The sequence below is a fragment of the Protopterus annectens genome, chromosome 6.part0 (assembly GCF_019279795.1).
Source record: "Protopterus annectens isolate FY-2018-M chromosome 6.part0, PAN1.0, whole genome shotgun sequence".
Classification (NCBI taxonomy): domain Eukaryota; kingdom Metazoa; phylum Chordata; order Ceratodontiformes; family Protopteridae; genus Protopterus; species Protopterus annectens.
This window is the reverse complement of record NC_056737.1, coordinates 273,708,688-273,722,315: the sequence shown is the minus strand read 5'-3', so window position 1 is coordinate 273,722,315 and position 13,628 is coordinate 273,708,688. Positions and strand designations below refer to the sequence as shown.

The window sequence follows — 13,628 nt, the reverse complement described above, 5'->3', positions numbered from 1 at the left end:
TGTTTTGTAAAGTGCTTTGTGATTAAGGGCTGTAATAAATGTTGAGTTTGAGTCTGTATGCTGAGCTGTCAAGTTTTTAATTTTTTGTCAATCAATTCTGTTAGAGGAGAATGATAAAGCCCTGACTACACCCAGGTGACCTGAGTTCATTTAGTGGATCAGGCATATGCTGGAGTTAGCAGGGGGAAGGGAGGAATGATGCAGTTCAACTAGCTAGTCTCTCTTCATCAGGAAGGTGAACGTCCATAGTACTCATCCGCTTGGTAGATTCACTTTTCTCAGATCCACTCTCTTATTTGGGTTTGAAGAGGAAGATTCCCTTTCTCCTGACTCACCTATGGAAGAATTGTCATCCGGATATTCGGTGGTTCATATATTGGAGCATTTTAAGTGGGACTTACCATGGTTCTGACAATTAAAAAAGGTATTATGAACTCTTGCAAACAGATTCTGTTTGGCCTTCTGTAGTTCCTCTAGTGCTGGATGTTCTTTTGGATACTTTTACTGCAGCTTCTCAGGCCTCTGATTCTGAACCTCCTGCCCCTTTAAAGTTTCTGAAGCTCAAAAGTTTTTGTATAAAAGCCATTTTTCCTGATCTTACTGTTATTTCTGTACCCACTGATGAACCAGCCAAATTGCTGTCCTCTTCTAAGCTTTCAAAGGGAGTGACATACCCTTGCTGATGCCTATTGCATATTGAATCCTGGAGCAGTCTACTAGGTGTGTGCATCACAGATAATTGCACCACTCTCTAATGCTTGGCTGCTGCTGTGAAAAAAACAAATGGGCACCTGGGCTCTTATCTCTCAGTGAACAAACTGACCCACATCTGACATAACTGTTTTTGTAAACCATAATTTTATCTGGCTTTCCCCTCCTGTAATGTGTGTCTAATAGTATAGCTTTCACATTCCCCCACCACCATCACCTTTACTCATATTTCATCAAGCCCTAGAGTAGAATGCCCCTTTTTGGCATGTATTTGTCTAAATGTCTAAACATATTACTCAGCTTGAGAAACTTCAAGAGATTCCTAACTGAAAAGATCATCAGTCTCAAAAATGTGCTCAATTTCTTATAGATCCTTCCATGGGGATCTATATGTAGTCTCTTGAGCCATGAAAGATCCAAACTTTTTTTTTTACCTCCTGTTCCTTCACAGACAAATCATTCCCCAAGTAAAGGAGCTAAACCTTCATCAGCAGATAGGAAGACATGTTGATGTAATAGGTTCATATCCCAAAGTATCCCTCAACCTGTGTAACAAACTTCTGCTACATCTTATGCAGAGCAAGTACCCTTGCCACCTTCAGAGTACACCTAGACAGTTGGATGGGCAGCCTCAGATTCCACCCTGATCTATCTTGCTTAACAAACCCCCTGCCTTGCTGACTTCCTTTCTCCACTCCAGTGCCAGTGCAATTTGTCCAGATAGATTCTTTCGACTTCACTTGGGGAGTTGTGTCAATGGGGATTCAAGTGCAAGCCACTTGGGGTCCCAAGGACACACATAAGGACATCAGTATCAAGGAGATATTGGCAGTGATTCATGTTTTAAAAGTCTTTCACCACCTATGGACTGCAGGCCCTCTTCTGGTGATTATCTCAACAACCAAGGAGGTACAAAGTCATACCCTATGTGACAGTTGACAATGATGAAATGGCCTAGGAGATGGATTTATAGCATTCTCTGACTCTTCAGGCATCATACAGCCGGTCAGAGCAGAATGTTATAGGTTCATAGGTAGGTACTAGGCTATTGGCCCTAGGGCCTATAGAAGCCTAGCCAAATGGCACCCTAGCTTTTACCACCCAAGAAAATTATTTTCTTGTGCCCCTGTCAAGCAGAGCCACAGAAGTGATCCCCGGGGTGAATTTCCTATCTCCCATCCAATCATCAAGATTTTTCTTGAAGAGTGCTAATGAGGAGCTTTGATTGATATAGATAGATAGTTTGTTCCAGAGTATGGGAAGTCTCTGAGATAGGAATCTATCCCTCCAGCATGTTCTGTTTATTGTGGTGACAAGGTTTAGGTCCCTAGAGCGTGTAGCTTGGAGGGACTGGGATTTCTTTATGTGGAGCATGTCAAACAGCTCTGGGTTTGACATAGCTTTGTATGTTAGGCAGAGATCGCCTCTGAGTAGGCGATATGCGACAGAGTAAAGCTGGAGTTTTTTGAGACGGTCTGCGTAGGGCCTGTTTGAGGCCAGTAATCCTCTTTGTGAGGTATTTCTGTGGCCTTTTCAGTTGTTGTAGATGTCTTGTGAAGTACATACCAAAAGGGGCGTTGTACTCTATAGTGGGTCTAATGAGTGATGAGTAGAGGGGAACAATGACCTCTTTTTTTTCCTGGATGAGAAACCTTTTGTGATGAGGTGTGCCACGTAGAAGGATTTCCTGACTACTGTGGTGATGTGATTGTCATAGGAGTGACTACTGTCCACCTGTTTCCCAAGGTCTCTTATCACACTTTCAGTGTTAAGTAGACTACCGCCTATGTGGTAGTTCATGGGTACAGAGTTTTTACCAAAAGGTATGACAATGCACTTTTTGGCATTGAGCTTGAGGCCATGGCTTTGACACCAGGCATATGTCTCAGTGAGGCCCTTTTGTAGGATGTCCACATCGTTAGGAGATTTGATTATGGCTCCTAGTTTTCAGTCATCTGCGAACATTGTTAGCCAAAGACCTTCTGTGTTAGCATGTACTTCAGAGAAGTAGATATCAAACAGGAGAGGACCTAGGACTGAACCCTGTGGTACTCCATTTGTCACTGGTCTGAAGTTGGATTTAGAGTCTGCTACTTTCACAGTGTGGGTTTGGTCGGTGAGCCAGTTGGCAACCCATCTTGTGACATATGGATTTATACCTAGTTTAGTGAGTTTGTCTATAATTCCAGAGTGGGGGATAGTGTCAAAAGCCTTGGTGAGATCTAGATAGGCTGTGTGTACCACCTTACCCTCATGTACAGCTTTGGTGACCGCTTCAAAGAAGTCTATCAGGTTTAGGAGACATGATTTGCCTTTTACAAACCCGAACTGGGAAGGGTCCAGAGTTTGGAGATTACCAGTGTCATTGTTTATAATTTCCATGATGATACGCTCCATAGCCTTGCAGACCAGGCTCGTCAGGCTAATGGGGCAGTAGTTCCCGTGGTCCGTGGTGGCTCCCCCTTTGTGGAGTGGGATAACTGTTGTTGTGCGCCATTCAGTGGGCACAAAGCCTGAGGTGAGGCTATGATTGAACATGTTACTTAGGTGGGGTGCCAGTTCATTCTGTAGTTCATGTAGAACGCAGCCTGGGATGTTGTCAGGTCCTATGGATGCTGTGTTCTTGGCTTTGGAGAGTGTGTTTCTTTACCTGTGCAGCCGTGATTACAGGTACTTTGCATTCTTCCAGTATAGAGATGGGCCCTTTAGGAAATGAGAGAGGGGTAAAGTTAGCACTGAACCTATCTGCCAGGGTGTTGGCAATATCAGTTGGTTCTGTATATTTAGTGCCATTGTGCTGTAACTCAGAGCAGATCTGAGTGTTGCCATTGAGATTCTTGACATAGCTATAGAATGCTTTGTGGTTGTCTTTAGAATCATTGTTGATTTTGTGTTCCAGGAACTAGTCCAGATATGGGGAATGCCTCAAATAGATCTGTTCACCTCCTTTCAGAATAGACAGTTGGAGAAATTCTGTTCCAGACACCCTTACAGCTGTGCTTAGAAGACAGAGTCTCAAGGGTGACTGGTGCACGTCAATTTGGAGAAACTTCAGAGTACAGGTGGATGATTCAACCTTGGTTGTATGTATGCACTCATTTCATGAGGATGTGCAGCAGGTGTTAAAGGAGGCCAGAAAACCTGCTTCTAGAAAATCTTATTTTTATAAATGGATGAGATTTTCTAAGTGGTGCCTTAATGGCCATAGAGGGTCCATTGAAGTTAATATCCCTCTGGTCTTGAAATGTTTGTGCGAGTTACTTCAGGATGGTTTATTGTATGCTTCCATTAAGGTGCATTTAGTGGCCCTGTCTGCATATCTGCCAGTGGACTCTCCCTCTTTCTTTTGTTTTGGCAAAACAGTTCATGAAAGGAGTTTTGCATATGAGACCTCCTCTCAAGAAGATTCTTTCTTTGTGGGATCGTAATTATGTTCTTGAAAAATTGATCTTACCACCTTTCAAACTGGCAGTGCAAGCTGATCTCTAGTTTACTGTGGAAAACTGTTTTGCTCATTGCTCTGAAATCTGCAAGGTGAGTTCCTGAGTTGCAAGCATTCATGGTGGGACAACTTTACCTGATTTGTCATAGGAATAGGGTTGTGTTACACACACTGATCCTTCTTTTGTGCTGAAAGTAGTCTTAAAATTCGTGTCAGTCTATTAATCTCCCTGTGTTCTTTTCAGAACCTAAGAAAAAAGGAGAAAGGATACTTCATAACTTGGATATGCATGGGCAGCTCAGGTACTACCTTGACAGAAGAAAACCCTTTAGAAAGGCCAAACGGCTTTTTATTTCCATCTCAGGAAGTGAATAAAGGTCATCTTGTCTCTAAGCAAATTATTGCTTGTTGATTGCCCTCTGGTATTTGTTTTTTGTTACACCCACCATGGCAAGGTCAATCCAGGCAAGGTAAAGGCACATTCCACCATGGCTTTTTACTCTTCAGTGACATATTGCAAAGGAGTGGACTCTAGAACTGTACTAGAAGCAACAACTTGGTACTCTGTACATACCTTTATGAAGCACTGCAAGCTGGTTGCCTTTTCTAAATCTAGAGCAGGCTTAGTTAGGACCATTCTTCAGGGGCTCCTGGAACCTCATACTTCCTTCCTCCCAGGTTAATTAGGCTTTGGGAATCTACCCATATTCAATGTGCTTGTTGAACATAGTACAATTGCGCAAGTCCTACTTACCTGCAACAGTAAATGTTTGTAGAATGCACTACCTTACTTACTGGCAGCACCTTTCCATCACCTTTTGTTAGATGTATGTAGTTTGTTGTTGAAGTTGCTGCTGAGTTTTATTCAGCAACCTTATTGTGTGTGTGTGTGTGTGTGTGTGTGTGTGTGTGTGTGTGTGTGTGTGTGTGTGTGTGTGTGTGTTGTGTGTGGAATAGTAAGTGTTTGCAAAGCTTGTGTTTTCGTCTGCTTTTCCAGATGGACCCTAGAAAACTGAAGGGTCCTGTGTGTGGGTTTGAGAGGCAGTCCTGCTTCAGCCAGGCGATTGGTCCTTCACACCTACAGACAGTTGTAGGAGTTCCAAGATTTGATTGACTGCCAGAAGAAATGTAGCAGAGCTCTACTACCCATATGCTAGTAAGGCAGTGTGTTCTACAAACATCTACTGTTACAAGTAAGTTGGACTTGTGCAGCTGGACTTTGTGTGTTGTACATAGTTTGTTTTGCCTTAGCTTCATTTTCAGTAGCGTACTACGCTGTACCTGTTTGATGTTAATAAAGGCCATTCAGTATTCTATGTCTTTACATTACTACTGTTTGCTGCCATTCATCATGTTCTTTTCTGTTGTGGGTTTTCTACCATTTCCATATAATTCATCATAAGGATCCCTGCTGCACTGCTGTTAATGTTGTCTGTTGGAAACCTCCAAGGGTTGATGCATGGCATACTGTTCTGACTTTCTGAACTTTTGCGAATAGCTCTAGAGTAAAGCTGGACTCCTCACCTAGCCCGTGTTGTTGGTCCAACCCATAGCTAAAAGGAGGAAGGCCTACAGAGTTGCAGCTTTTGGCATTTTTCAGTTGTTTTTGCCATGAGAAGCATTCCATTTTAAGCCTGTTTGTCTCTTCCAGGCAACTTCCAGAGAACAAGCACCCAATATGGAAACTCTGTTATTCATTTGATTGGTGTTTTGACCTTAAAAGCTATGGCTGTTGAAGTGATGCTGAATTTCAGGAGTGATTGTATTTCTGAGGTCCACAATGACTGCCAAACAATGTGAACCAGTGGAAGACAGATACCACCAAAGGACTGTCATTTTTAGTGTCTGTTTTTATTTGAGAGACAACCATGATATTTTTTTGGAAACACTGTGCCACCTTTAATAAAAAATCCCTTGCATCACTGGGTCTAGAATATAAGGGCTTTCCTTGAGCATAGGAAACTCATACAGTTAAAAGGGACACCCATCCTACCTCTTACCATGGAGAATTATCATCTGTCCACCCAAACTGAAAAGCTGAAAAAGTCTGTGGTGAAAAAAAGGTTAGGTAGAATACCTTAGGGCAGTACTTGTTCATCATATTGATCACTTGTGCAGTAGCTTTAGCTATTATGGTTTATATCCTGTGTAGGACATAACAGCCAGACAGCTTCCAAAGGTTTAAGGTACCTCCCAAGTGCCCAAACCATCTGTCATTTCGACTGGAGCTGATTAAAATGATGGGTTTGGGCACTAAGCCCATCAGAGCTTTCCTGCTGCCAAAGAGTATGCTCCTCTGGGGCTTTCAAAGATTGATGGTCAGCTTGTGCTATTCTTTTGCTAGGCAGATAAGTTCCTTTTGGGGAAAAACTTCCATTTTATTTTTTTTTTATAACCCTTTCCTGTTCAGGCAAGATATATTAAAGCTAGGAGTTTTTGTTTTAACAAATCGTCACAAGGCTGCATTGTACTTTTAAATGACAGTGCTCTTTTTTCTTGTCAGCTTTAAAAGTTCAAATAAATTTAAAATCTTTTAAGAGAAATTTTGTTTATTTTATGTTTGGGGCTGCCAGTGTTTTAAGTGCTATTTACTGTTTTTTATGTGAAAAAAGCAACTTTTAAAGACTTTAATTTTACTCGTTCTTGCTGCTTATTTTCCTCAGAAAAGAGGCACCTTTTTAGCTTGGCTGTTGGTCATGTGGTTGGTCCTTATTCAAGCCTCAGAAAGAAAGTTAGGCAAACAATCTTCCATCAAAGCAGGTCAGCAATTTGCCTCAGGGACAGGTGGATGACTCTCCTGTTCCTCATTCCTAGTTGTGGAAACGTTTTTATTCAAGGTTGTTTTTTGTGCATACCTCTCAACTGTCCAGATTTTTGCCTCATAGTTTTGGTGTATTCCTCACAAAATATGTGGTTATCTGCCAAATCACTAAGGATTGAAATCACTAAATAATAACATACATTTGAATTTCAGACTTCATATCCTTCAGAAAATGCATGCTAACACAAATCATGTTAATCTAGCAACGTTCTAAGTTGATAAGAACAATATTTGAAATCTGTCCCTATTTTTGGGCCTTTGTCGCACCATTATTTTTGGCTTTTTCCAGATTTCTTGTACTGTGAGGTTGAGAGGTATGTTTTCCTGCTAAAGAGAGAAAATGTTTGGAGACTAATTCTGGATCTTTCTTTCCTAAACCTGTTTGTGATAGTGCCCAAACTCAAAATTATGTCACATCACAACCTATTACCTCTTCTTCCTCTTTCAAGTTTCCTGGTAACGCTAGATTTAAAAGATGATTATCACATCCCTATTCATCTAGACTTAAGGTTTTGTGCATGTGGGTCACATTATCAGTTGCCTGTCTTACCCTCTGGACTATCCACTCAACCAAGAGTGTTCACAAAGTGTCTAGCTCCAGTTATAGTTCAGTGCAGGCTACAGGTATCCACATTTTTCCCATATTTGACAACTTGCTTGTTTTTGCAGATTCTTAGCTGAGAGATCTCTTACACAGGCTGGGATTCCAGAAGAACATTCAAATGTCTTTTTTGATTCCTTCACACAGAGTTGTGTTCCTGGGTTGTCAGCTCAATACTTCAGAGTTTTTCTTCCACAGGAAAAAAATAAGTCTTTATCTAGATTTGTTCCTAAGGTTTTCCACTCAGACTTCAGTCATTACAAGGGAATACTTCAATATTCTTATGATACTCCTGGCAGTACTCCACATGAGAAAGATGCAGTGGTGTCTGAAGTCTCTTTGGTGCCTACACCAACATCCTTAGTCTTTTCAAATCAGTGTTTGGGTTTGTCAGAAGAAAAATCACTTGCTGGAGGCAACAAACATTCTCAAATCCTGGTCTCCCCTTCTCCCTCCCTGTTCCAAAGTAATCCGTTACCACAGACGCCTCAAACATTTTTTGGGGAGCAGTTTCTGGAGGGTTTAATAAAGGTGCAAGGTGTGGGGGACATCTAAGACAGCTTCAGGCACATAAATATAAAACAGATGCTCAGATCAAGGCATTTAACTCTAAATCATCTGTGGTCCCTGGGACCTCTTTAAATTATTACAGACAATACCACAGTCACGTGGTACATCAACAAGCAAGAGGGAGCTAGATTGTACCTCCTTTGTAAATTAGCCATGTTAGCTGGGGATATAGGTTCACAGCATATTATCACTCGACAGGCAACTTAAATTCTGTCAGCGCAGTACTATGTGGCAGATGAGCTGAGCAGGACAAAGGCAGACCCTCACAAATGGAAACAAGATCAGGGGGTCTTCCAAGGTTTGATCCATTTATGGGTAGTTTCTCAAGTAGACCAGTTTGCCTCTTCTTTGAACAATCAGCTGGCAAGATTCTAATCCAGAGCTCCATAATAGAAGGCCTGGAAGACAGATGCCTTTTCTTTTCCTTGAAACGGAATGCTCCTGTATACATTTCCACTCTTTCCATTGATATCCAGGGTACTTCTGAAGATTCAGAAAGAATCTCCCAAGATCATTGTGGTGACTCCCTTCTTGCTCGGGCAACCATGGTTCTCCCTTCTTTTGGAAATGGCCAGGGGCAATTACCACAAGTTTCCTCACAGAGTGGATCTGTTTGCACAACTTTCACATTCAGTTTTTTATATCTGCCACTGGTATCTGACCATCTTGATTGTAGTTATGTTATAAACAAGTAAAAATCCTTTGCCCTCTCCAATAGGGTTTTTCCTTCTGCTCACATCCTCCTACGCAACCTGTTTTTCCTTATTAATTTCCATTTTGGCTTCCAAATTTATGATAATTTCTTTTGAGCTTTGTTTTGCTGTTGTAGGAGTTATTGCATCTTAGTACTGTGACAGTACAGTTCAACACTATGAGCAGCTGTTTTCTGAGTCTGTTCATCCAGTTTCCCCAGCATCCAGAATATCTGGCAAAATAAGTTACAGGGGTGCCTTCTGCTTGTTTATATCCTACTGTATGGACTTTTGGGTTGGGATCTTGACCTTCCATATCAACAGTTTCCATGTGGCAAATTATAGGATCCTTCCCTTTGATATACTTAGGCATTTCCAGTTTTATGAGTTGACCGCTTCTTATGCTGAGTTGACATGCAAGCATCAATTAAAATAAAGTGCCAAACATTTAATACATTTTGATTTACCACACTAATGTAACCCCAGCTTTCTAAAGCTGCAGCAGAGGAGCAATATGGGAGAGATGAATTTGTTCAGGATGCCATAATGAAGTCGCATCAGTCCTTCTCAATTCTTCTTGAAGCATTTGTATCATTTAATAGAAAAAAAGCCAACTAGTAGCACTTCTTCTTATTGACTGTTTTTAGATACGCCTTTGTTGTCCAAATATTTCTACCTTCTATGAGCAATGTATCTTAAAAGCATACATTTTTGATTGGTTTGTTATAGACACTATAGATGGCTGCTGTACCTCTAGATTTTTTTTCTGTAAGCTACTGTAGAAATTTATATTTCCTTTTGTCTTCTGTGTTGTATTCTTTTGCATAGTTGCTGTCTTGATCACTTTCCCTGCCTCCCTGTATCCCTTTTGCCAGATTTATTTGGCTAACCTAGATGTTTTTCAATTCCACTGTTTCCTTTTGGCTGACTCACTACCTCTGCTTGTATCCTTGTTTCTTTTCTTGTCAGCTCATGCTTAGACCATGTTCTTATATTAGTCGGGACCTCATTCTTGAAATGAAAAATTTGTGCAATAGTTCCCTTTCTGCAGAATTTTAGTGTATGATGAGAGAAAGAGACTGTTGGTTCTCAGGTGCTGTTTTCTGAGTGACGTACTCAGTTCTGTCATCACTGGTAGTTACCAGATTTGAAGTCATAACCTCCAAAGCTAGATCCTGATGCTCCTGTCTTAGGCCTACTCATTGTGCAGAACGCACCCCCTTCCCTGGTGGTTTGAGCATCTGCAGTGGTGATGTAGTCTGCCTGTTGTAAACTACAATCATCCTTCAAGACGCTCCCAAACAACTTCTCCCAGAGACAATATACCATCATTTTCAACATAAGAACATCTCAATATCATTCCGTAATAGTACAGGAAATATTTGCAGAAGGTAAGAATTTTAATTTGTTTTTTTTTTGTTTTTTTTTTGTGTTTACTGATTTTCTTTTGTGCCATGAACAAAAACATTCAACCACAGGTTATGTAAAGTTGTCAAGTGTTAGTAGCAGTGTTGTACTCTTCTGCAGTTTTGCCTCTCGTGGTATGCATCGTTTCAGTATTGGCTAGCAGTATAGTTTAACAAATCAGTTAACAGGGTAAAGTGAGTTGTAGCATGCAGGTCTACAATAATCCATTCAGAGTAGCACTTCTTAACTGTTATCAGGGAGTTTAACCAGATGTAGAATGCCACTTCCATCACTAAAAACTGGTTGTTTTGCTAAGTCAGCCTTACATGTCACCTTAATAGTTTTTAGGAAGGCAAACAACATGATACCAAAGCACTGATGTAACTGTTAATCAGGAATAGGTTCTGATTTTCATTACTGCAGTCATGAGTTACACTGCTGAATAAGTCATAAGCTGCTCATAGGTATATGCAAAACCTTTCCAACAAAATAAAGCCCATTGTCAGCTCTGTTGGTGTGGAGGGATTAAGCCCCAACTATGAGCCAGGTGATTCAGGCTCTCTTAGCAGCCCTGGTGCTTGTTGGAGCTGGCATGGGGGAGGAAAGGAGTGGTGCAGGTTTGTCTGCTTGCCCAGAGTGCATGTGTAAGAATACCCAGTGGAGACCAGAGAACCCTTACAGGAACACTAGCTTCAAGGTGGCAGGGTTGTCCTTTGTCACTTTTGGAAGTAGGTGAAGCTTCCTCACTGATGCTAGTTACATGCCAAAACCCTGAATGTGTTACTAGGCATGTGCAGAAGGGTTAGGGCTTTAACATAGCAAAAACTCAACCCATTCTTGATGGCTTCCTCAGTGATGCCCCACTGTTGGTTGATTGTCACCTCTCTATATAGAGGAAAGAATGGACCAATACACTGAGACAGGACTGGACAGTAAGCAGGAGCAAATAAGTGAGTAAATGAATCAATCAGCCAGTCCGTTAGTTAGCGATGGAGCTGACTCAGAAGCCTAGAAAGCATTCATATTAATTTTGAACTCTCCTGCCTTATTTTTAAGTAATAATAGTCTAATACTTAAGGTATTTAAGTAATTCATAACTTAAAAATGATTTGCCTGCTTCTAGAACAGTGGTACTTTTGTATATTTTTCACTGAAAATTGCACTTAACAGATTTTATTTTTTCTTTGCAGACAAAGACGCTAATGGGAGAAGTAATGAGAGAAGCTGCCTTCTCTTTAGCAGAAGCCAAGTTTACAGCTGGGGATTTCAGGTAGACAAACTTCACAAGCCTGTAGACAAAAGCCTTTTTTTTTCAAGTAGCATTGGCATGTTATTTTTTATAGAAAAGACAGGTCATTTAGATTAAAAAAAAAGCTTCTGTGTAATTTTCAGTTAATTTATTAATTTTTTTGTGTATCTAGTTTGCTTGCTTAATAAACTCAATATTTTTGTATTGCTTGACAACATCCCTCCAGCAGAAAGGCTAGCTGGTGGCCTGTTTTTTCACTATAATTACTTTACCTCTTCAGCAATTTGTCAGGCAGAAAGCAGATGCTGTGTTTCAAGTCTAAATTCCATTTTAACTTTAAGGAACCTCTTTATCTTAATTTTTATTTTTTAATATCCCCCATTTTCCTCCCTCCTTTTCAACCCACCCTTGGGATTTTGTCATATCTGAGTGTTCATTCCCTTAACTTATTAGCATGCTTTCCCTACACGTCTCAGTTTTGCCTAACATAATCCATTAGTTAGATTATCCTAGACATTTTAGCAAGATTTTTGCAGTGTTGATTATTGGGTAGTATGGTGGTCAGGCCTGGCAAGATTCGTCTTCAGTTTTATATTTGCTCAGTAATACAAAGGGATGTAACATTGTCTGTCCTTGTCAGACTGGGTTAACTTCGCGAACCCAGATGCCAGAGGAGTCAGTTGTTTGGATGGGAGTCATAGGGCATTGTTGGTTTGCATATCCTGGATGGAATGAGATAATTGTTAGGCTTTCTACCTGACATCATTTGATTGAAGACAGGTGGTAACTCCATCAGAAGCAGCCTAAAAATGAGCTCATGCTATGGAAGGTGATAAAATGAAGGTATCAGTAGCGGGATGGGAGACCCATAGAGTCTGTTTCATCCAGCTCCTTTGTCTTAGACGGAATAAATCCTAACTATGGCCCAGGTGACCAAAGTTCAGTTAGCTGCTTGGGCACCTGCTAGAGCTGTCATGTTAAAGGGAAAAGTAACATGGCATTGCTAGCTGACTTCTGTATAGGGAACCTCAGTGTCACTGCTCGACAGAGGCACAGCAAAATAATGGGTATAGTTCCCCATACTAAAGACAAAACTATGGGCTAGGCTTGTAAATGCCCTCGGGCAGATAGCCTAGTATGAACCTATGAACCTATGAACCTATGAATGGTGGAGAGGTGCATATCTAGAGCACACTGTCCCAAGGTAGAGTCCCAGGTGAAAAACACTGACCATATCAGAACACTTGTTCCTTGAGAACAGAGCAGTCTTGAGGGGTTATTGTACTTGTTGAAATGAATGGCATCCCTTTACTGACACCTTTTGCACATCTGACCCCAGAGGATGTTATTGGACATGTGCTATGAAATTATGTCTAAAATAAGAAAACCTGTGATGGCTACCTAAATAATAGCCGACCTCTTAGATTAGGGAACAAATGGACCAACTGGATGAGAATGTGACTGATCTACATGTAGTAGGTAGGTATAAAAGGTGACAAAAAGATTATTTTTCACTTGCTGCATACATTAAGCAGCCATCATCTATTCTGCTAGGAAAGCTTTTTTCCTCTCCTGAAGCCTAAAATATACAGTAAACTTGGACAGCTCATGCATACCTCAGTGCATCTACACTGTTTGAACAGCCTTTTGCTCCCTGGCCTCCACCAGGTATTTACCAAACACAAAAATATGAGCCTTCTTCCCTTCCCCCTCCCCTTTCCATTCCTTTCCTTCATGCTCTTCAGTGCTCAAGTGTGCAGCTGAACCCAGTAGTGTAACTGGTGGACTAGCAAGTAGATTGCTTTACATTTCTATCCTGTACTAAATCCTTGCTGTTCTGAAAGGTAACATTCAAGTGCTGTACCATGAACTACATGCATTTATCATGAGGAGCAATGCTGTAAGAATTCATAATCTCTTCCACCCACAGCTTGTTCTTTTCAGTTTTCCATTGTGTGTGTGAGTTGCTTAGTTGCAGTCTAATGTTGTGGATATTAAGGAAGGTACAATTATGTATAAAAGTAAATAAATAAAAATAATATATTCCATGCCTTACTCTTTTTCATTTTCTTTTTCTTTTGTAGCCTTAAGTGATCATTGCTTAAATGTACTGTATCACTTCTTGGCCATACTGA

General features: G+C 40.8%; 1 protein-coding gene across 1 annotated transcript in view; it reads left to right on the top strand.

Annotated features, from left to right (window-relative positions):
• ATP6V1D (ATPase H+ transporting V1 subunit D) overlaps positions 1–13,628 on the top strand; it is a 421,138-nt gene that overhangs the window by 131,058 nt on the left and 276,452 nt on the right. Inside the window, exon 3 of the mRNA XM_044074025.1 lies at positions 11,435–11,514. Within this exon, the coding sequence (XP_043929960.1) occupies positions 11,435–11,514 (80 nt within the window). The remainder of the gene's footprint in view (positions 1–11,434; positions 11,515–13,628) is intronic.